Below are 21,828 nucleotides of genomic sequence, written 5' to 3'. Positions count from 1 at the left end.
GTCAGGACACAAGGGGACACCTGGGGACGCGCCACAGCCCCTCTGCCTCCTAGATGCGGCAGACGCATTCCTATCTGCCACATATGGTAACATATTTGTTCCGAGGATTAAGATGTGGGTGTTTTGGAGGCCGTGATTCTGCCCCTAGAGGTTCCTGTACTGCTTAGCGTGTGGCCCTGGAGGCACCTGTCTCAGTCACATCCTGGCTCTGTGGCTGTTACTGAAGACCCCTCCCTGACACTCAGTCCCGCATTTCAAGTCTGCAGCAGGACACATCTGTGAACAGGCACTACCTGCAAACAGACAGGGTCCAGCCTAAGAGCATCCAGGCGTGAGTTGGAGCCACACAGTGGCTGGTAGTGCGGGGAGCACCCCTCACCAGCCACGACCTGGGCATGGAGTTTCCTAAACTTCCTAAACCCCAACATCCTTTTCCAGGGCTTGGAGCAGCCAGCGGCCCAGAGGGGTACTGGGGAATGAATGTGAAAACCTACTGAGCACAGAGCCCTGCGCTCAGGAAGCCTCATCAACCACGGCTGCAGCTTCACCCTGAACGCGCATCACTCCACACTCCAGAGCCCGCCTCCCGTCTCAACCCCGTGAGGCCAAGCCCCCTCACCCTGTACTGCAAGGAGACACACAGAGCAAGCGTGGGGCTTGGGAGCCACGGCTGCCACCACAGCGGGACCTCTCCGGGGCACCAGTCCCCACATAGCACTTCAGGCACTGTACCCTCTGGGCATGGATCATCGGTGTCAACATTGACACCGCAAACACACGGCCAACTGCTTGGCAGTGAGGATGAGAGTGAGGCAATGGGTGAGAAGCATCAATGAGCAGGGGTGTCCCCTGTGGCCAAGGAATGTCAATCAGAATTGAGGATGAAGATCCCCAAAGGGAAGCCAGGAATTAAGGCACAAAACTGTGAGCAGCAGAGCCAACCCGTCTCCCACTCAGGTTGGGAGAGACCTTCCCAGTACAGGTAATCCAGACCTGTTTCCAAGGCCTTCCACAACCTCTGCTCTCTGGTCCTCAAGGAGTTGGAGCCCAGCAGGGGGCCTGGAGGAAATGGATGATTCTGGATCTCAGGGTGGGCCACAGATGGCCCCGGCCTCCTGACTGCATGCCCTGGAAGCGTGGTGGCACACACCCGTAGTCCTAGCTACTCAGGAGACTGAGAAGGGAGGATTGCTTGAGGCTGAGAGGTTGAGGCTGCAGTGAGCCATGACTGTACCACTGCACTCAGCCCGGGTGACAGAGCGAGACCCTGTTTCTAGAAAAATAGTTAGATGATTAACAACCTTAATTCAATCTGCAACCTTCATTCCTCTCTGCCACGAACGGTAACATGTTTGTTCTGGGATTTGGACGTGGGTGTTTTGGAGGCCATGATTCTGCCCCCAGAGGTTCCTGTACTGCTTAGTGTGTGGCCCTGGAGGCACCTGTCTCAGTCACATCCTGGCTCTGGGGCTGTTACTAGAGACCCCTCCCTGAGACTCAGTCCTTTTGTGAAGCAAAGCGGTGACCCTCCCTCCTCCAAGGGGCCACTGGGAGTCACACTGTGCACAGAGCACCGTGCTGGCCCAAACTAGGAAAGCGTGTCTGATGGTGCCACACGGTGGCCTGGGTGGATCCGGCTGCAGCACTGTGGTGCGGGAGACAGTGGCTTGGCCTGGCACCATGGGCTCCTGGAGAGGAAGCTGGCACCAGGCATGGCCTCAGCACCTCCCAGCCCGCTGGGAAGGGAAAGCTGAGCCTGGAGGGACAGGAAGAGCCTTGTGTTGGGGGCTGCCCCGAGGCACGTGTGCTGATGGGGGCTCCTCAACACGCGGCCACACCCGCCGAGGAGCGGGAGCAGCTGCAGGCAGCCCGAGAAGAACAGACAGACTGAGCTTGAACGAGGCCACCTTGGGAGGGCGGGGCTGGGCGGGATTTCTCCTGAACTTCCTGCATTTCCTATGACCATTTTTTAAATTGTTATTTTGAAAGCCAGTTGAGGGTTTCAGAATGACAGTGAGCGTAAGCTGCAGCAGCCCCCGGCTGCCCACTTCAGTTCCGAGGACCCCTCCTGCCGCTTCCCACTGCCAACAGGGCAGAGTCGCGTGGCTCAGCAGCACAGCCTTCCTCCCACGCACACGGCCGCAGGAGGCAGAGGAGTCCCGTGCTCCGGACGGAAGCCCCAGCCTCACTGCACAGGCACAGAAGGAACAGTGCTCTCCTGCGCCAGCCCCAGCACCCGCGGCCTCCTGCAGACGGCCACTGCATGCTCAAGGAGGCGACTGCAGGTCTGGAAACTGCTCCAGAAAGGCTGTTTCTTGCCCTGGGGCTGGGACCAGACAGGCTGTGAGACAAATAGGGTGGAAATTCCAGCCCCCACCCTCTGCCCCTCAGGAGCCTGGCTTGGGGCCACTGGCTGGGGCCAGGGCTCTTGCTGCTGGGTGGGGGGGTAGCTAGCAGGGGGGCTGCAGAGCCCACCTCTGCCTGGAGCGGCACCAGCACCCGCAGCCCAAGGCCGTCTTCAGCCGGTCCCAAGCCTCAGGCTTTCTGTCCCTTGTGCACCGCCCAAGAAAGCTGCCTGCCCAGGAGACCCGACCCTCCCCAGGCTACCTCTGTCCCCCCTGCTCACGATGCACCTCAGCTCTTACAGGGAATCTCTGGAAGAACACGCCTTCCCTTGGGGTGCTCAACCCCCATAGCCCACTCACCAGGGGACAGGGCACCTGGGCTTCCCGTGCCCTCTGGGCCCAGTCACAGGTGCAGCGGACACTGACCGGGTGTCTACTCCAGACAGGACCTCACCCAGGACCACCCACTTCCCCAAGCATGTGGCCTGGGCTCCACCTGGGACCAGTCCCTTGGCCCTGTGACCCAAGCCTGTTCTCCCCATCACACATATCCCATCACCCACAGCCAGAGAGCAGGGACAGAAGAGCCGCCTTGAGTCAGGGCCTGGCCTCGCACACCCACGGCTCCGTTGTCCACCAGAACAAAGCAGCAGATCCACTTCCCTCCAGCCTGTTACCCCACCTGGGAAACAAACTGCCCTGGACAGTGGAGCCATCGGCCACAGTCCAAGCCCCTGGCCTGGCCCTGTGGGAGGAGCTGCCCCGAGGAGCAAGGGGAGGCAGGGTTACACCCAGGTCTCCCGAGTCTTTGGGCTCTGTGTCCTGGAACGTTCTCAGCTCAACTGCAGTTCAAGAAAAGCTTGTAAGTCTGCCTATGTGCCAGCCCCATGCAAGGTACTGGCAGTGCAAGATGAGTTGCCATGGTTGATCCCTGGAGACCCTGGGGGAAATGCCTCGACCTCCTGCAGCAGGCCCGAGTGTGTCTCCAAAAGAGACAGCCACCAGGAGCCTCGGCATGTGGCCTTATTGGGAATAAAGGTCTTTGAAGATGTAATTAAGTTGAGGATCTGGAGGTCCTGAATTGGGATGGGCCCTAAAGCCAATGATAGACATCCTGATAAAAGACAGAAAAGAGAAGATGACGCAGGCATGGGGGCAAGGGAGTGTGAAGGTGGAGCAGAGGCAGCAATGTGAAGATGCCAGCCTGGGAATGGAGTGACGTGGCGGCAAGCTGAGGATGCCACAAGTGGCCAGCAGCCACCAGACGCCAGGAGAAGGGACAGCGGGTCCTCCCACGGAGCCACCCAGAGGACCCACCCTGCCAGGTCTCAGACTTCCCATCTCCAGGACTGCAAGAGAAACTTCTGTTGTTTGCAGACACCGAGCTACGGAACTTGGTTCTGGTGGGAAACTCGCTTACTCCGCGCCTCCTGTGTCTACGCATCCCTGATAATACCCTGCAGGCTTTGAGCACCCGCAGCCACACCTGCAGGCAGCAGCCTCACCTGGGCTCACGCTGCGCCCTCACCCGAGCACCTGCCAACCCAGCAGCCCGCTTCCCCTAATCTCCTTCACCATTTTCTGACCCAGGCCAGCAGGTGGGGAGCCTGGCCCCGCCCCTTATTACTAGGACCCGCCCTCCGAGGCCTGGACCATCAGGCACGTTCAAGGTGGTTTGGGGTGGTGTGGGGTTTTCCGTTGAAATGGATTTGATTAAGTCAATCACATCAAAGTGCTCTTAGGTGAAGACAACAGAGAAGAGGGTGGGTCCAGCAGGCTCCCTCGGGCCCCTGATGCAGGAGGCTCCAACGAGCGGTGGCGTAAAGCCCTGGGGTTGGTGCAGTCTCTCTGTCTGGAGGGACCTCAGCACCCGAGATCACGCAGAGCAGTGTCTACAAAAAAGACTGGAAACCGGCGGCCCTTTATGACCAGGCCCAGGGGGCCAAGGGCAGGCAGGTCTGACTCAAAGGCTTCCTCCAGGACACTGGTCCCTGCTTTCCCGGCTGCTTCCTCCAATCATCGACTTAAGCCCAAAGAGGAAATGGAGTTTGAGGTCTCACCACGAACAGGAACAAGCCAACCCTGGGCTCGGGAGCCCTGGGCGTTCCCTATGAAACGCCACTGACGGGGAGGCCACAGCGCCACCTGGAACAGGCTGGTACCTGCAGCCATGTGACTGCCATTTCAACCAAATGCTGTTTATGCATTTTGCAGATTTAAGTGATTCACCCAAGCTCTTTCTCTTTCCAAGTAATTTTTGTTCCCTAGAAGCAAATGCCTGACCACAGGTACCTAAGGCCTCTAAACGGTATAATAAAACTACCTCCTAATCCTTCCTGGGGGAGCTTCTGATGTCCCAAGGAGAAGCAGAGCCTGGGGACGTGGGGACAGCAAGGCAGGACAGGGCAGGGCAGGCTCCCTCCCAGGGATCAGTGCCGGGCACCACAAAAATGGGAGGGTCAGTGCCCAGGACAGGGCTGGAGGTGTCCACAGCAGCTGAATAAGGTACAGCCCCGTACGGGGCCTTTGGGGAGGGCACTGGAGGCAGAGGGGTCCCCCAGGCAGAACCAGGCTCCCACGCACTCCAGAAGCAGTTCCACCTGCCACTCTCCTCCTTCCCTCCTGAGACCCCCCCCGAAGCTGTTCTCTTGACGTCCCTGAGAAGCCTTGTCCCACGGGCCACTTGTCCCAGGCCCCTCTCCCTGGATGGGCTCAGGATTCTAATGCGGTGAGTGGGAAGCAGTTTCGGGGTTTTAGTTTTCCCCCGATGCTTAGTGGCTGCTTCCTAGGCCATGGCTGATGAAGTCAAGATGCCTCACAAGGTCATAAACCTCTTGGGAAGAGGTGGACACTGGTAGGCTCACCGAGGGGCCAGGGCGGCAGCTGTAGGGGCCATGCTGCGACAGCACCACCTGGCACTGGGGCTCCTGTTCCATCCGCTGCAGATGGCGGGGCGGGGGGGTCTTTGTCCCAAGAGGCTGGGAACCCCCCGTGCCCTATGGCTGTCAGGTGTTGGTGGCCAGGCAGGGGCACTCAGCCCACCGGCTTGCTGGGGGACGAAGCTACCTCCCAGGCCCACACGCACAGGGGCGCTTGTGCTCCCGCCTAAAGCCCTCGTTTAGTCAGAACATCGCCGTGGGGCTAAGGCACACAGTTGCTGCGACTGCAGGACGGCCCCTTCGGCAACAGCTGCCACCCCTCAGCTGCTTCATGTTGGCTGGACCTTACTGGGCCTGGAAGAGCAGATGGACTGGGGCGCCGTCTGAGTCCTCGCCGCTGTGGAACCACTGTGCACAAACTGTTTTCTGGTGCTTGCACACAAGCGATCATTCTGATGAGGTCTGGGATTCTTGGCTATCTTCAAACGGAGCTTGGAGATGCTGCTTCTGAGTGGCTGAGAACCTGTGGCCTCGTGGACTCTCCCACTTGGGGATGACCAAGGCTCTTAACACCTTGCCTGGCTACTCCCAGCTCTCCTCGCCCTGGGAGTTAGGACCTGTGCACAGGATGTGCGTAGTCCACGATCCATCTTGAGGGCCACCCTCCATGCTGCCCGAGCTTGACAGCCGCTTCCAGGGGAGCTCTGCCAGCTGTTTCTCCCTTGCATTCTCCTGACACTTCCCGATACATCCCCGAGTCCTGGGCGGCACCTCCATGTCCCTTCCTTATCTGCCACATTCCCATGCCTTGCTGTGGTCCCCTCTGAAACAGGGGGGTTCCTCCAGCAGGTTTGCTCACTTCGCTTTTTCTGCCATGCCCTGCTGCTAGGTGAGGTCTCTATGAATTCTTGGGGGGACTCTGGGTGCTCCTTCACTCACAGAGCTTTCTCTCGCCTGTTTCCACAGAGCTGTGAGCCCGAAGGGTTTCACCCTCCACACCCTGCACCCTGTGCTCTATATGGCCCCTTCTGAGCTTCCGGCCCCTTCATGCCATGGCTCTCCCTCACCTGCTTGGGGAGTGGTGGGAGGCTGGGGCAGGTGTGGCTGCCATCCGTTGCTGTCAGTCAGGGACCACCTCTTCTTGCATCTCTGGCTGCCTCAAGCCTGTGGCTCTCGTGAGCTGCTGTGGGGGCCTGGGGGGCTGGAGGTCAGGTAAAGACAGGAAGTCGGTGTTGTTCAAAGCCATGCACATGGGCTAATTTCTTACAGCAGCTGTCGGACACTTGTGCAGTATGCCCACCAGGGTGGGTGGGAAGCTCGTGTGGCACACCCACCAGGGCAAGCGATGCGGCTGTGAAGGGGCCTAGGGCAGGGATACACATTGTACAGGGGGCACCAGACACACGGTTGGGGGAGAAAGCAAGGTGAAGCTGTGACTGGTGTGAGCGGTGTGAGCAGTGTGAACTGTGAGTGATATGAACTGTGTGAGTCAAGGGACTGATATGAACCATGTGAGTGGTGTGAGCTGTGTGACTGGTATGAACCATGTGAGTGGTGTGAGCAGTGTGAACTGTGAGTGGTATGAACTGTGTGAGTCATGTGGTATGAACCATGTGAGTGGTGTGAGCTGTGTGACTGGTATGAACTGTGTGAGTGATGAGTGGTGTGAGCTGTGTGACTGAACCGTGTGAGTGGTGTGAGCAGTGTGAGCGGTGTGAGCAGTGTGAACTGTGAGTGGTATGAACTGTGTGAGTCATGTGATTGACATGAACCATGTGAGTGGTGTGAGCTGTGTGACTGAACCGTGTGAGTGATGTGAGTGGTGTGAGCTGTGTGAGTGGTGTGCCACCCTTGATGACAGAAGCAGGTTAAACGGATATATTAAAAGAAATCAGGCCAGGCACGGTGGCTTACACCTGTAATCCCAATACTTTGAGAGGCGGAGGTGGGCAGATCACGAGGTCAGGAGTTCGAGACCATCCTGGCCAACATGGTAAAACCTCGTCTCTACTAAAACGGAAAAAATTAGCTGGGTGTGGTGGCAGGTGCCTGTAATCCCAGCTACTCAGGAGGCTGAGGCAGGGGAATCTCTTGAACCTGGGAGGCGGAGGTTGCAGTGAGCCAAGATTGTACTACTGCACTCCAGCCTGGCAACAGAGCAAGACTCCGTCTCAAAAAAAAAAAAAAAAAAGGAAAGATATCAATCAATCAATGGAAATATGAACCAAAATCTTTTTTACAAGGGATATTTCTAGAACGAAGGAGACGGCAGGAGGAAGGGACAGTGTCGGGGCCTCCAGGTGACGTGGGCAGCAGATGGGATGCTCAGGACACTGAGCCACCTGGGCCCTCAGCAAGTAAACAGCAAGGACAGGGCCCACAGAGTGACCGGCAGTCATAGGCCCACCTCACTGCACAGACTCATCCAGATCCTGATTCAGAGAAACCATCAGAAGACACTCACAGACACTGGGAGAACGCAAGCCTGGCGCAGTGTGACGGGATCGTAAAGACCATTGTTTCAGGTGTGGAAAAATACCGTGGTGATGGCTACGAAGAGAGTCCTCATCTTTAAAGATACACACTAAACTATCGACGGATAAAATGACACACTCTCTGGAATTCACGTCGGATACCGAGGGCACGGCGGGAGGTGGGCGAAGGTTGTGGCTATAACAGGATTGGTGCTGTGTCGGTCCCTGGCGAGGCCGGAGCCGGGTGCTTGTGGGGGGTCACTGTGCTCCTCTCTATATCATGTGAGTTGCACCTTCTAAAAACTAGAAAAAGAGAAGAGTTGAGGCAATGCTTCCGTGGCCCCAAAACCCATGCAGGCACCTCAGTCAGCAGCACAGAAAGGACCCCTGGCCCCTTCCCCAGGTGGCAGAGCCTGTGGACGGCCTGGTCAGTGGAGGGACGTGGTCAGTGCTGGGACCTGGGCTCTGGGCCCATGGGGAGGCCCGACTGCCCCAGAAATAGCCAACAATGTCCCCATGGTCCTGCATGCCACAACCTGTCATGAGGTTCGCACAAGGGGGTGACCCGACAGGGTGGCCAAGGGCTCCCGGTCCAGATGAGGAAGCTGAGGCTGGGTGGCAGGTGGCAGCCCCACCGTGCACGGGCCCCACACACACTGGGCAGCTGTGTCTGCCACGTGTGGGCCCAGTGCGGTGGTGAAGAAGCTTCCTTCTCACTCGTGGGCTCGCTGCAGGACAGCCGGGGAGGCAGCCCAGGAGGGGGTGCCTATGACGTATTTGACACTGACCTGAGGCAGCAGGACAAGTTTAACTTTCCACACCAGAACGGCTCAGTCACCCTCAACGTGGTTTCCAGTACTATCCCCCACCCGCCCCAGCAGCTCCAGCCGGCAGCCAGAGATAGAAACTTAGAGGCGTGTCTCCCACCTAACAGAGGCTTCCTTTCCCGGGCCATTCAGACATGTGCCTGCCAGCTTATGTGTCAATCACGGTGTGACCCTCGACCTGGTGCCTGGGGTTCACCCACAAGCAGAGCTCCCATGGACCCGACGAACGTGTTGGCCCCAGGGTCCCCGCACTCCCTGCTTGTGTCCCCGACCTTCAAGTGCTTGTGGGCACCAGGCCTGCCAGGCACCCGCCAAGGTCTGTAAGTACTAGGAGATCTTCAGCTTCCACGTTGTGGTTGTATCACAGAAACCCTGCCTGCCCCAATTCCGCCCCTAATGGTGAGGCCGGCCCTCAGGGACCCACACAGGTGGATGGACCCCTTGCTCTCTGGCCACAGCGTTCCGGCTGCTGAGACCGGAGCTGCCAGCGGGGTGGGCAGTTTCATTTTAAATGCCCACTCCTGCCCCCAGGCTCCCACTCCCCGACTGTGCTCCCTGGGCTCACAGGCTGGGCCCCACTGCCCTCCACTGGCGCTTGCTCCTCCCAAGCCAGGCGACCTGACCGGAGGCCGGTAGGGCCACCTCTCTGGCCTCAGCTTCCTTGCAGCTCCAAGGCAAAGGCAAGGACCATGCATACGCCTGTCGAGGGAAGAAAACGAGAAAATGGATATGAAAGTTCTCCTCCTGAATCAGTCATGACGGAAACAGCTATTTTAAGGCATAAAGGTGCAGCCCGGGTAACCCAGAGAGATGGGCCTGGCAAATTCCCACCGTGTTTTGGCCCATTTAGGAGCACGTGGTAACCGCTCCTTCCTAAGCAGACTTTGCATCGAGGCCCCCACGCAGGGTTTCTTTGGTCCTGCAGTGCTGGCGGAGGTGAATCCAAAGCATGGGGCGAGGCACAGAGGAACCTGAGTGTGCCGGCGGGGCTGGTCCCGGTGCAGCTCCACCCCTCTGCCCCTAGAGCCTGGAGCGGAACCGGCCCTGGCAGAATCAGCTTCCCCACGGCAGGGAGAGCAGGACCCCTTTCCTGACCATTTAGGAGCCTCCAGCTGCTGTGTACACAGGGCTCCTCCAGGTTCTCTCATCAGCGCTGCCATCCCCCTCCCAACTCTGGCCTGGTGGGAGGGTTGTCTGTTTAACCCTCAGCATCTCTGTCTCCCTCCAAAGCCACTGTGGTCAGACCCAGCACAGCCTGTGGTCCCCGAGACTCTCCAGCCCTGACCTTCCCAGAGAAAAGGCAGCTGCTAAGCTGGGCCCCTCAGCGTGGCAGGCAAGTGGACCAGGCCTGGGGAACTGCCAGCAGCCCTGGCGGGGGGGGCTTCCTCCCACCATCTGGCCAGGGCATGGGGCAGCCTCCTTGGGACTGAGGCAGCTTCTACTGAGGACTGTGGTGCAGCAGCTGCTCTCGGAGGCCCCCACGGGAAGCCAGACAGCAGGCCCAAGAGATCCACACGATTCAGGAGATGCCCCTCGCTTTAAAATGTAGGTTTTATTATCACACAGGTGGGTGAGATCAGGAGACGCCTGCCATTGATGAGACCATTCGTTACAGTTCCCAACAGGAGGAGGGGCATGCCACACCGTGGGGCCACGCAGGGGAAGACAAGGGTCTCGGAAGCAGGCGACGTGAAGGGGAAACACGGGCAGAGCCTTAGCGGAGGCGTCCTCGGGAAAGGTGGGGAAAGCGGGTGAGCAGGTTTGAGACTGGCCTGTGGGAATACAGGCCTGCCCTAGTTGCCTGAGGTCAGGCCCTGAGGTAACTCATGCAGGGAATGTGGGCTTAAGCCTGGGACAGCACAGAGGAGACAGCTGGGGGTGAGCTGGGGGTTGCATTTGAAAGGTAACCAAAGGCAAGTGTTTCTGATCTCTAGGAAGTGGCTGGCCCAGGAGGGGCAGTCTCTCCAGGGTCAGCAAGGCCCTGACATTAAAGCATTGGAAATACACAGTTCATACACGTGCAATGCATGCACACACACATACCACATACACACATGCACACACACAGGCATGCACACACATGCAACACACAGACATGCAGGCACACACACGCTCATGTACACAGGCATGCACACACACGGAGGAGAGGGCACGCTGGGTGGACACTTGGGCAGAGACCAGGCTGCAGTGCCGGGGTGACTGTCCAGCCCCGTCTGGGCCCCCCAGTGCTCCTGAAACCCTTGCCCTGGGCCAGGCTGGACATGTGGGGCCAAGCACTCCCCATGAGAGGTCCAAGGGAGGAAGATCGCACTGCACTTAACCATTTAAACCCCAAAGCCAGACAGGGTCTGCGGTGGCCATTACTGCACTCCACAATCCTGAGAGCCACAGGCCAAAACCCTCAGGATGTTGGTGGGCATTTTACAGATGGTGTGAGGGCTCAGGACAAGAGCACTGTGGCGCTGAGCCTCCCCACAGCCTGTCCTGGGGCCCTTGGTCCAGCCGGCAGATTCCTTTGGTCCCCACAGGAGGACAGGTCAGCTCAGCCCAGTAAACATTCTCCGGACCCAGCACCAGCATATGGTCCTCCCCAAGCCGGGGGAGCCCATCTCACACACACAATCACAGAATCACAGCAAAGTCAGCAAAAACCCAAACAAAGCCTGTATCAAACCATCTTGGTCCCAATTAATGGAGTCCAGAAACGCCATTGCTCCAAGGTCCCCAGGGGCACCGCACACTCCCTGCCAGATGGGGGCTGCTCCACGCCACGCCTTTGGCCGCTGCAGAGGGCTCCTGCTGCCCTGAGCGGGGTGGCCAGGCAGCAGGCTGGGGAGGAAACCAGAGCCTGTGCTGTGAGAGGCATCTGGGAGAAACCCAGGCCCAGCCGCCCGCAGTGACTGCAGCAGCCCCTGCCCCGGGAGCCTGGCAGCAGGACAGCAGATGCTACTGGACATCGTCAACTTTTAGCGACCACCGATGGCTCCCTTTCAGCCAGGCTTCCCGGACACTAGGGGGCTGTCGTGTGAGGGGTCACCCACGGCATCTAGACCCGGGTTCCCCAGATCCCAAGCCCAGGATCCAGGCCTGGACATCTCAGGAGCAGGGTCTGGACAGTGAGGACACGGACGTATCACTTGCCACGGGAACACACGTCACAGATAAGCAACCCCCAGCACACCCAGCTTCCAATCGGCATCAGCGTCCGCTGGCTGTGAACGTGAGGAAGAAACGGAGCTGCCTACCAGGCAGAGGTCACCCAGGCTGCCTTCCGGTGGAGCTGCCATCCTGGTGGCCTGGAGAGCATGAGCCCCCCCAAAAACAAACCCCCCAGGGAAGTCCCCCCCGCCCCAGGGCAGAGCCTGGGCTACAGGCAGTGCTGACTCGAGCCGCCCGGGTGGTGGCCTGGGACCCGTGACTCCAAGCTGGCAATTGAGTTTCATCCCAGAACCCAGACACCTCCAAGCTCTTCTCAGCCAGTGCTGCTCTCCACCTGCAGCGAATCCCCCCAGTGGAGGTGAGGAACCCTCAGAACCAGCTCCCCCCGGCATGGACTCAGAGGCCACAGGCTCAGCCACGGTGTCACAGTCACACATGGCAGGGTGGTCCTGCAGCAGCCGCTGGTGGGTTGCCATAGCGACCACAGGCACTGTCTTCTCGCTGAGACGGCACAGGGGGCCCAAGTAAGGTGGAATCCAGGGGCCATGCACACACGCCCTGCACGGGGGCATGGAGCTGGGGAGCCCGGCCAGGCCGCCCTTCTTCACCCACAAACATGCTCATCCTCTTCTTGCCTCTCTGTTGGGCCCATCTGAGATGTGGGGTCACTGCAAGGACAGGCCATTCCTCGAGGTGGGTGGGGGCTGTGGAGAAGGCCTTTTGACCCCAGTTTTCTTAGTTCTTTCCCCACAGCCTGGGACACGCGGACGCTGTGCGCCTGTGCTTCTCTCTCTCTCACGGACAGGGGGATGGCCTGGGGTGAGGGGTGCACAGGGCAGGGCGAGGAGCCCAGCCAGCCAGGGGGGTTAGAAAGGAGAGGGCAGAGACCCACTCAGGGTTAAGGGGCGGGGCTGCACCCAACTGTGCCCACTGCCCAACAGCCAGCCGTGCCACCGAGAAATCCATCTGGGCAAGGGGCTCTCGAACCCCCAAAGGGGCACCACACCCCTAGAGACACGCCTCTGCCTCCTGATAGCTGTGCCCATCAGACACCATCAAGCTGGCGTCCTGGTGCTCCCTGCAGCATTCTGGCCGAGTGGAAACCCCGCCTCTGCCCCTATAGAAGTCAACGGGAACACATGATCTCCCAGCACTTAGCACCTCACACCCCAAACACTCCTAGTTAAGTGAGGGCCTGGCTGTTATTCCCAGGAGCACCAGCCACAGCTTGGCAAAGCCAAACCCGACCCTCCACCCACACCTGCTGCCCAGGCTAGGTGCAAGAGCCACACGCCCAGCCCACTCAACACCTCCATCCAGAAGCACAGCTGTGGCTCCAGAGGACGCCGACCGCCGCTTTGACAGCTGCGGGAATGCAGGGCTCAGGGCCACGCGGGGGCTCAGGGACAAGGTTGACAATTTAACACTGGGAAAAGTTAGAAAATAAAGACTGTCAGTCACAGTAGCAAAAAGTTACACCCAACAACATGACATATAATAACCATAGGAACAACGTATCATAAACAGAGCAAAATGTGAAGAATCAATATGAAAAAGCAGACGTCTATTTGGGTAAAAGGCACTAGACCCCTAGATGGGCAAGATCTCAACTTTGCTCTCAATCTGAAAATGTAATTCCCACCCAAATCCCAGTGGGGTTACTTTCGACCTTGACAAGACGTATTCAGAAGTCCATGTGGAAAAATAAACACGGAGGAAGAGCCGGTGTTTTGGGCAGAGTGTAGAAGAGGCTCCGGAATACTGCGGACTCGCTGGTCAGCACACCCTGCAGGGGACAGAGTGGGAAGCCCAGAGAGAGGCCTGCACCCTCGACGGGCTGTCCACAAGCAGTTCCAGACCTCAAGCCCGCCAATTTAAAAGTGCTGAATTCCAGCCACGAGCGGCGGCTCACACCTGTAATCCCAGCACTTTGGGAGGCTGAGGTGGGCAGATCTCTTGAGGTCATGAGTTTGAGACCAGCCTGGCGAACATAGCGAAACCCTGTCTCTACTAAAAATACAAAAAAAAAATTAGCTGAGTATGGTGGCACACGCCTGTAGTCCCAGCTACTCAGGAGGCTGAGCCACGAGAATTACTTGAACCTGGGAGGCGGAGGACGGAGTGAGCTGAGATCACGCCTCTGCACTTTAGCCTGGGGGACACAGTGAGACCCCGACTCAAAAAAAAAAAATAGCTGAATTCCAGATGGACTCCATTCTCCCCAGAACAGAATGTTTCTTGCCCTGATTGTGAATGAGGCAGCGCTGGGTGCAGACCGCCTTCAAGCATGTATGGGGGCCAGGGTCTGGTGTCCTCTGAGAGGGACCACGAGCTGGGAGCTGCTGGGAGGGGGGCAGCTGAAGGCACCCAGGACACAGGACCAGTGGGGCAGGACCCGAGGTGTGGGGAGTGCAGCAGGAGGACAGAAGGGCACAGGTAGTGAAGGGGCTCCGATGGCACCAGCAAACTCTGCATTGTTGACTATTTGGAGCAGAAACCACTGGAAGACAGCACCTGAGGTGGGGGGGCTCTCTCCGAACTCCCCTCATCTGCCTAAAGACAGACCCTCCGAGAGGAACTGCCAGCGCAGCCCCCCTGCAGTTCCAGCGGCCCAGGAAGAGGGACCTCCCCCGGGGAGAGGGGCCAGGATCCACCCCCGCCTCAGGCTCGGTCACAAACCATCACAGCCCCCGTTGCTTCTCCGAGGGCCCTGTAGTCTCCCCAAAAGCTGTGTGCCCCTCCTGCTCCCCCTTCTCCCCCTTCTCCCCCTTCTCCCAGCCTGCACGTCAGCCCTCGGGGGCTGACACCCGACGCCCTGCACAAGTAACACTAATAATAAATTCGTATGCTTTTCCTCCTGCCCCCATGCCTACTGTCAGCACGTTTCTCAGACCCGGCTCTCAGCCTCAGGAGGCAGCCGGAGGGGCAGCTCCTCCATGGCATGTTTGGTTTGGGAAAACTTGGCCCAAAGAACAGGAAAACGCTGTACCCCCACCCAGGGGAACCACAGACCGGAAAGGTCAACGGCTTTTAAGAGATGCGTGTCCAGAGATGGGGCCCACCTGACAGGCCAGAGGGGCCAGGGCTCAGCATGGGCTTGGGGTTCATGCCCAGCCCAACCTACACTGGTCTGCGCCCCCCCAGCCAAGCCTGGTCCCAGAGAGACCCTGGGGCAGCCACCTCCCCTCATCCCTGGGGCAGCTGCCTCCAAGCAAACCACCCACCAGCTCACAGAAGGATGCAGGAATGGGGCTGCCCCCATCTGTGGCTCCTGTGATCATGGCCCTCAGCCTGAGATAACCATAGCCTGAGGCTGGAATTCAATGTCCTGGATTCTGAACAAGCACAATTAGGCAGCACAGGGAAGGCAGTGAGCCTCTCAGACACCGCGGCCTTTGTAACCCCAGCTGGATGCTGAGGAGGCAGCAGGCTTCTAATCACACTGAGCAGCCTGGGGGCGAGGCAGGGGTGGACAAAAGTCAATGCCGGGTAAGGCGGCAGGCAGGGGCGGAGGGCAGGCTGGACAAATGTCCATGGCAGGGAGAAACAGATTTTCTCCAAGTCTAGATTCCTCCCTGCTAAGTGGTTAGTCTGGGAATTAACTACGGCCACCACTTTCAGCTGGACAGAACTGGGGGGCACCATGTACTTCACACCCCAGAGCTGCCTTCAAAACAGTGAAAATGGGGCCGGGCACGGTGGCTCACGCCTGTAATCCCAGCACTTTGGGAGGCCGAGGCGGGCGGATCACGAGGTCAGGAGATCGAGACCATCCTGGCTAACACAGTGAAACCCTATCTCTACTAAAAAATACAAAAAATTACTGGGCGTGGTGGCGGATGCCTGTAATCCCAGCTACTCAGGAGGCTGAGGCAAGAGAATGGTGTGAACCCGGGAGGTGGAGCTTGCAGTGAGCCGAGATTGCGCCACTGCACTCCAGCCTGGGCGACAGAGTGAGACTCCGTCTCAAAAAAAAAAAAAAAAGTGAAAATGGTAAATTTTGTTATGTGTAATTCACTGTAATTTTTTAAAAATTGAAAACAAAAACAAAGGCAAAGGGCCAGGTCTAGATAATCCATTTCCGAGAGCAGCGGCCCCAAGGGTGGAGCTGTGGCCCTGGTGGGTAGAGCAGCTGCACCAGGGCCATTTGGCAGGACCAGACTCTACCCGGTCGGACTCTAAATGCTGTGCCGCCCTGAACGGGTGGGCTCCAGTGCTCTGTCAGGGATCCCACCCCCAGACCCGGAGCCATTTTCACAGGTGGCTCAAACACTGGCAGGGCTTGGGCGCAGCTGAGCCTGGGCCCACCACCACCTGTAGGGAAACAGGGGTGGCTGGGGCCCCTGCTGCTGCAGCCCCTCTGAACTGAGGCCACGTGTGAGCAGACGCAGCTACAGCCCAACTGCACGCAGAGCCGCCCTTCTCAGCCCTCATCCTTCCTGCCATGGGGTCACTGCCTTGGCCAGTGAAAGAGCTGGAAGGACCCCTCCAGGTCAGTGACAGGCCTCATCTCACCCTCCCCTCGGTGCCAGGCACCCATCAGCAAGCGCCGCACAGAGCCCCTGCGGCCTGATGAGGAGGTCTAACTGGGAGCCGGAAGGAATCCTCCAGGTGCATGACTACCCTGCATCTGAACATGGCACCCAGCAGCTCTCTCCTGTCCCCCGCATTCCACAGCTCCCCATTTTCTGGGCCAGCTGGCTTTTCCAAGCCTCTTAAGAACTGGTCCAAGGAGCAGAACCCAAGGGGTCTATAGACGGTGGCAGGGCTGAGGCTGCCGACCTGTGCTCATGAGAAGGAGGGGACCATCCCCAGGCAGGGGTGCAGGGCCAGCAGAGGCAGGCGCAACGGGGGCAATGGGGAGATACCGGGGGCCCCAGGAAACAGCACCTGCACCCGCCAGCCTCGCTTCCCAGGGCAGGTCTTTGTCCCTCAGATGCCCTCGGCCTGGCCCTCTCCAGACATGCTGGCCGGGCCCAGGCTTCCTGGCCTCCCTCCTTGAACATGATTCCTGGATGCCTGGTGACTCCCAGGGTCCCCCTAAGCCACCTCTCCTGAACCCGGTCACAGCTGCCGTCCTCCACTGCCAGAGGGGAGCAGTCCCCCAAAACTCCATCCTGCCTGCCCCTCGTGCACCCGCTGTGGGCCTGGGGAACAGAACTGAGGCTCAGCTGGGAGGACAGGAGGGTCTGAGTCAGTCCCAACAGCCTTGAGTGTCTCTGACGAACTCCGCCAGCTTCAGCACCTCACCTCGATGGTCAACCGGCCTCACCAGCAACAAAACGGTGCAGGTCCACAGGCGCCTCCCAACATGCAGGGACTCAAAATCACTCTCTCCTCGGTGCAAGGGAGCTTTCTCAACGCACTGCGCAAAGGGGCTCATTTGCTCTGACTTTTCATCACCCCAGGCCTCAAGTAACCCAGTGGAGCCATCGTTTGCTATACAATGAAATGGAGGTAATTAATCACATTCAAATACCCTACGTATTATGCTCCGGTAGCATGGCAATTGCTTTAAAAAGGGCTTATGGGGCTTAAATAGACACAGTGTCCAGGCAGCTGTACAGCCAGGAGCGGGAGGGAGGCAGAGCCCATCTGCTGAGCCTCCCAGGACAGCTGAAAAGAACTGTCCATTCAGAAGTGATTCATCCACACAGAGCTGCGCACAGAAGCCAGAGGGCTAATTCCAACCTTTTCCGAGTGCTCGTTAAGCCTCTTTGAGTTATAATTACCCCCAATCTCTAGATCTCTAGATATTACAAGGCGGCAATCAGGAAGTTAGATCTGGTCAAGAGAAAACAGAAGGAGAGTAAAGGAACGGGCTCCGTCCAGGCCGGCAAGCAGGCCTATCTAGAGGACAGCAGCAGGGCGTTCTGGACGGGGCTGGAGACAGGGATAGGGATGAGGACAAGGACCAGCTGAGGATGCACGCTCAGCACCCACCCTCCATCCCGTCCCCTGCAGGTCCTGAGGAGCAGCCGCAGGCACAGCCTGGCCTCTAGGCTCCAGTTCAGCCTAAGCTGCGATTTTGTCCTCCCGGTGGCTCCTGGACGCTGCGGAGTTGACGACACCATGGGGCCCAGTCTGACGGCGACACAGCTGGCTGCCTCCGTGGGAGGAGTGCCCATGCCCTCCCTAAAAGACCTGGAGCCTCTGCCCGGGTAAGGCTGCTTCTCCCGAGGAGGATGGGAGCAGGTGGGCTCAGGGGACAGCACGTCCGACTCCAGGGTTCTGCTCCTGCCCCCTCAGCCCAGTCCCCACCCCAGGCCCTGCCTTACCTTGCCAAAGCTGCCCTTCCCAATGGCCCGAAGGATCTGGAAGTGGTCGAAGTTCACTGCAGAATAAAACAGAGGGACACCTGGTGAGGTGGCAGCAAGGCCCCACATGGCACAAGCCCCCACCCCAGAGCAGCTCCCCCACCTCAACATCCTCCACCCCGACGCTGCCCAGGGCCCCTCACCCTAGAAGAGGGTCGCCGTGGGGCAGGCCGAACTCTTGTCCTGTGCGAGGCAGGAGGGGGCTGAGCCCCGGTCAGTGAAGACATGGGCCTTGGGTCATGCACGTCCTACTCCCAGGATTGTTATGGGATTAGGCATGTGCTCAGCCACAGCAGGGACGGGGCAAGAACGAACCACACACGCCTGAGTCCCAGACTCAACTGGGCTGTCTTCCCAGGCACCAGGCACCCCCACTGAAAACTGCTCCATCCAGTGAAGAGCCCCAAACAGGCAGGCCTGGGGTTTTGGGGGAAGCCACGCACGCATGAGCAGCTGTTCCTGGTTCCCCTCCACCCTGCTCCACATCTCCAGAGGACAGGGGTGTCGGCCCTGCTGGCGCTCGCTGGGCAAGCCTGGGGGAGTCTGCAAACAGCCCCAAGATGAACGAGAGGAGGCTCAGGGCCGCGGCTATGTCCACCATGACCTGTGCGGCCTGGGAGTGCCTGCGCCCAGCACGAGAACCATTCCGCCAGCCTGTGCGAAGCTGCAGAAGGCACCGTTTCCCACACCTGCAAGCCCCTCTGGGAGAAGGACGGCCCCCCTATAATTGTCACTCGTGAGACCTGCCCGTGTGCCCTGCCCGGGAAGCCTCTATCCACACCAAGGAAAGGGATTCTGATGGGCTTTCCAGACTGTCTGCACTTGCCTTTCAAACCCAGGATATTCTCCGTACACATAAGACGGGGGTCCCACAATGTCACCCACTGGCCTCCAGGAGATGAGCCCCTCCAGATGACTCCCACGCCAGCAGCTGCCTCCACTTGTGTCCCCAGGCCTGTGTCCCCAATTCTGCACCCCCAAGCCGGTGTCCCCAGGTCTGCACCCCCTAGTGTGCCATATCCATGAAGGGCCTGCAAATGGCTCTCACTGCAAGGCCCTGTGCCCTGGAGCCAGGTTCAGGACACTCACTGCTTCATGACATTTCACCTATTTACCCACTTTTACCCCAGCCTCATGTTCACTTATTCTCTGGAGAATTCGACAGCTGGAACCACCCCCTCCACACACATGGTTATTCTAAAGGCAGGGAAGACACAGCCAAGGCCAGAGGCAGACCCGGGGAGACACCAGGGTAGGTACTGACCGCTCCTAGGAGGCACAGCCTGGAGTCTCATCTCATCTCCACTGCTCCCTGGGGGTACCCTGTGCCATCTGGTGGGGCAAGTGCTTTAGGCACTCAGTGTGTGGAGGAGGAGACAGAACAGTTTCTAGAAGAAAGGTTTCTTCACATTTTCCTCGGAACTGGAAAATACCCACTCCCTTCCCAGGGCGCCCCAGGATAGCACCAGGGTTCGGCATAGATGCAGCAGGCAAAGTGTCCATCCTCATGGGCCCTGGGGACAGAGTCACACACCCAGAGTTCTTTCAGCCTGAGCTATGGGCGCCGTGACAAGGACCCATGGAGGCTTCAGGGCTCCGAGCACAGGGCAGAGCTGGCATGAAGGTGCAGGGTCGCATCCTGGGGAGAGGACGCCTGTGCTGGGCCCCCCAGGACAAGTGGGCATCAGCTGGGGGCAGGGAGGGGGTGTCCAGGTGAGGGGCCAGCCTGGGCACAGGCAGGAAAAGGACCCCAGGGTATGGACAGACCCACAAGCTGGTCTGTGGGTGAAGTGGGAGGGCGGTCAGCAGAGCACCTGGGGGTGAGGAAGGGGCTGTCACCTGTGGCCTTGGTCTCCTCTGCACAAGACAGTGGGGCTTGACTCGCAGAGGTGGGGAGAGCAGTTTGATTTAAGCGCCTTAGAAAGGTACTCCCTGCTGCAAGTGGCCAGAAGGGCACTGACTGGCACAGGGGGTTGGGACCAGGTTGATGGGGGGTGGGGCTTCAAAGGGTGAGAGAAGAGGCTGCCAGGCATCAGAGCTGGGCACTGGGTGGAAAGGCCGCAGAGGACGGGCCGTGCTGCACAGACAAGACACGTGGCTGACACCCACAAGCTGGCACAGCCCCCACGAGCCCCCGTTCCAGGCAGCAGCTGCCCCACCCTGCATCCCAGCCTCCTTCCTCAGGAAAACCTACGCACGCCCAAACAGAGATTATGTCATCGAGGCAGAGGCTGCTCCGGCACCAGCAAAGCCACTCCGAGGCAGCCCGGGCCGCGGCCGCGCAGGCAGGGAGCAGCTGCCGCCATGTGGCATCACCGATGTCACCAGATGTTAAAGGAAAGTCGGCTGCGAAACAGCATGTGGGACAGGCGGGCTGAACTGGAGGAGGGAGGAGAGTGAGAAGGTAGCTGGACCACGGCAGGGGAGTTGGGGACACCAATGCCATCCAGCAGCCAACCCCAATGGGACGGACCTCGGAGTCTGCGGGGCCTGCCCTGCAGTGGGGAGGGGACAGGGTGTCAGGGCGAGGCCCAGGGCTGAGCTGGCCGCCTACAGCTTGGCCACTCTGCTGGGTGGCTCTGGGTCCAAGGACCCTCTGTCAATCTAGGCTCCACCCAGGCCCAGGCTGCTGCTGCCCAGAGACCCCTGTGCTCCTTCTTGGAGCGTCTGGTAGAGGCAGAAGAGCCGCAGCGGGCACAGGAGCCCGTGGTCTGCACAGCCTTGGCCATTCCCAACAGAGCTGAGGAAGAGGGTGGTGGTCCATGCCAACGTGCACACCTAGGACGGTACCATGGCGCCTGCTGTGCCAGGACCCTGACCCTGGCACTTGGCGCATGGGTACCTGGAGTCCAGTCCTGTGCTGCCCTGGGAAACGAAGCCAGCGTCTTCCTGTACATGGGCACGCGCTCTGGCGGACTCCCCCAGGACCCCAAGCAGCCCGCACAGTGTGGAGCCCTAAGCCTCTGGCCCCCCGAGCTGTGAACCAGCAAGGGAGTCCAGCCACCATCACCTCCACTTTAGACAACAAGCACAAGTTCCCGAGGTTAGTCCCTCCTGGAGAAGGAAAAGGATGGGAAACAAAATCTATTAAATAACAAGTCAGAAGCATAAGGGATTCATGGCAATTGTGTCACCTGCGCCTGCACACCCGCGAAGCCTCCCGAGGGTGCGAGAGGGAGGAGGCGGCTCCGGCAGGGGTTCCCAGCCAGGAGGCAGCAGCAGGGCGCCTGCGTGCTGGGGCGGGGCTGTGGCGTCAGGGCGTGCAGGGGGCGGGGCTGTAAAGTCAGGGGTGTGCCGGGGCGGGGCTATGGAGGTCAGGGCGTGTCAGGGGCTGGGCTGTGAGATGGCGGGGGCTCGCCAGGGCGGGGCTGTGGGGTTAGGGGAGTGCCGGGAGTGGGGCTGAGGGCGGGGCTGTGGGGTTAGGGGAGTGCCAGGAGTGGGGCTGAGGGCGGGGCTGTGGGGTTGGGGGCATGCAGTCCCCACTTTGCAGTGCCTGTGATTTGAACAGAACTGTCCCTGCTTCCTAAGACTAACCAGGAGAGCGGCCACAGGGACACCACGGACACCAAGTCCGAGACAGCCATGCAGATGCTGCTCAGGGAAGGCGCAGGCGGGGCAGGAATCCTGGATGTGGCTCCAGGACGCCGTGCACGCAGCAGAGTGGAGACCTGTGGGCTTGGGCAGGGCTCACCGCACCAGCACCCATGAGAAGCCCCCAGCCAAGTGGTCCCTGCCGGCCATGTCCACAGGGATCCCTGCTCAGGGACCTGTTGGCCCTGACCCTGCCGAGTGAGTCATGGGCACTGGCACAGGGCTGACCGGCATCG

At 59.4% G+C, this 21,828-nt stretch overlaps 1 protein-coding gene across 3 annotated transcripts in view; it reads right to left on the bottom strand.

The window, feature by feature from the left end:
• LOC129464136 (serine/threonine-protein kinase 32C) overlaps positions 1-21,828 on the bottom strand; it is a 99,941-nt gene that overhangs the window by 21,380 nt on the left and 56,733 nt on the right. For 2 of the 3 annotated variants that reach the window (XM_055245157.2, XM_055245164.2), the window contains exon 2: positions 17,963-18,018. In XM_055245157.2, coding sequence (XP_055101132.1) covers positions 17,963-18,018 — 56 coding nt within the window. Of the gene's footprint in view, positions 1-6,291; positions 7,268-17,962; positions 18,019-21,828 lie in introns of those variants that run through there. The other variant, XM_063616496.1, reaches the window with a different exon arrangement.

The sequence above is a fragment of the Symphalangus syndactylus genome, chromosome 2 (genome assembly GCF_028878055.3).
Source record: "Symphalangus syndactylus isolate Jambi chromosome 2, NHGRI_mSymSyn1-v2.1_pri, whole genome shotgun sequence".
NCBI lineage: Eukaryota > Metazoa > Chordata > Mammalia > Primates > Hylobatidae > Symphalangus > Symphalangus syndactylus.
The sequence above is the reverse complement of the archived record's forward strand: the minus strand, read 5'-3'. Positions and strand labels throughout refer to the sequence as shown.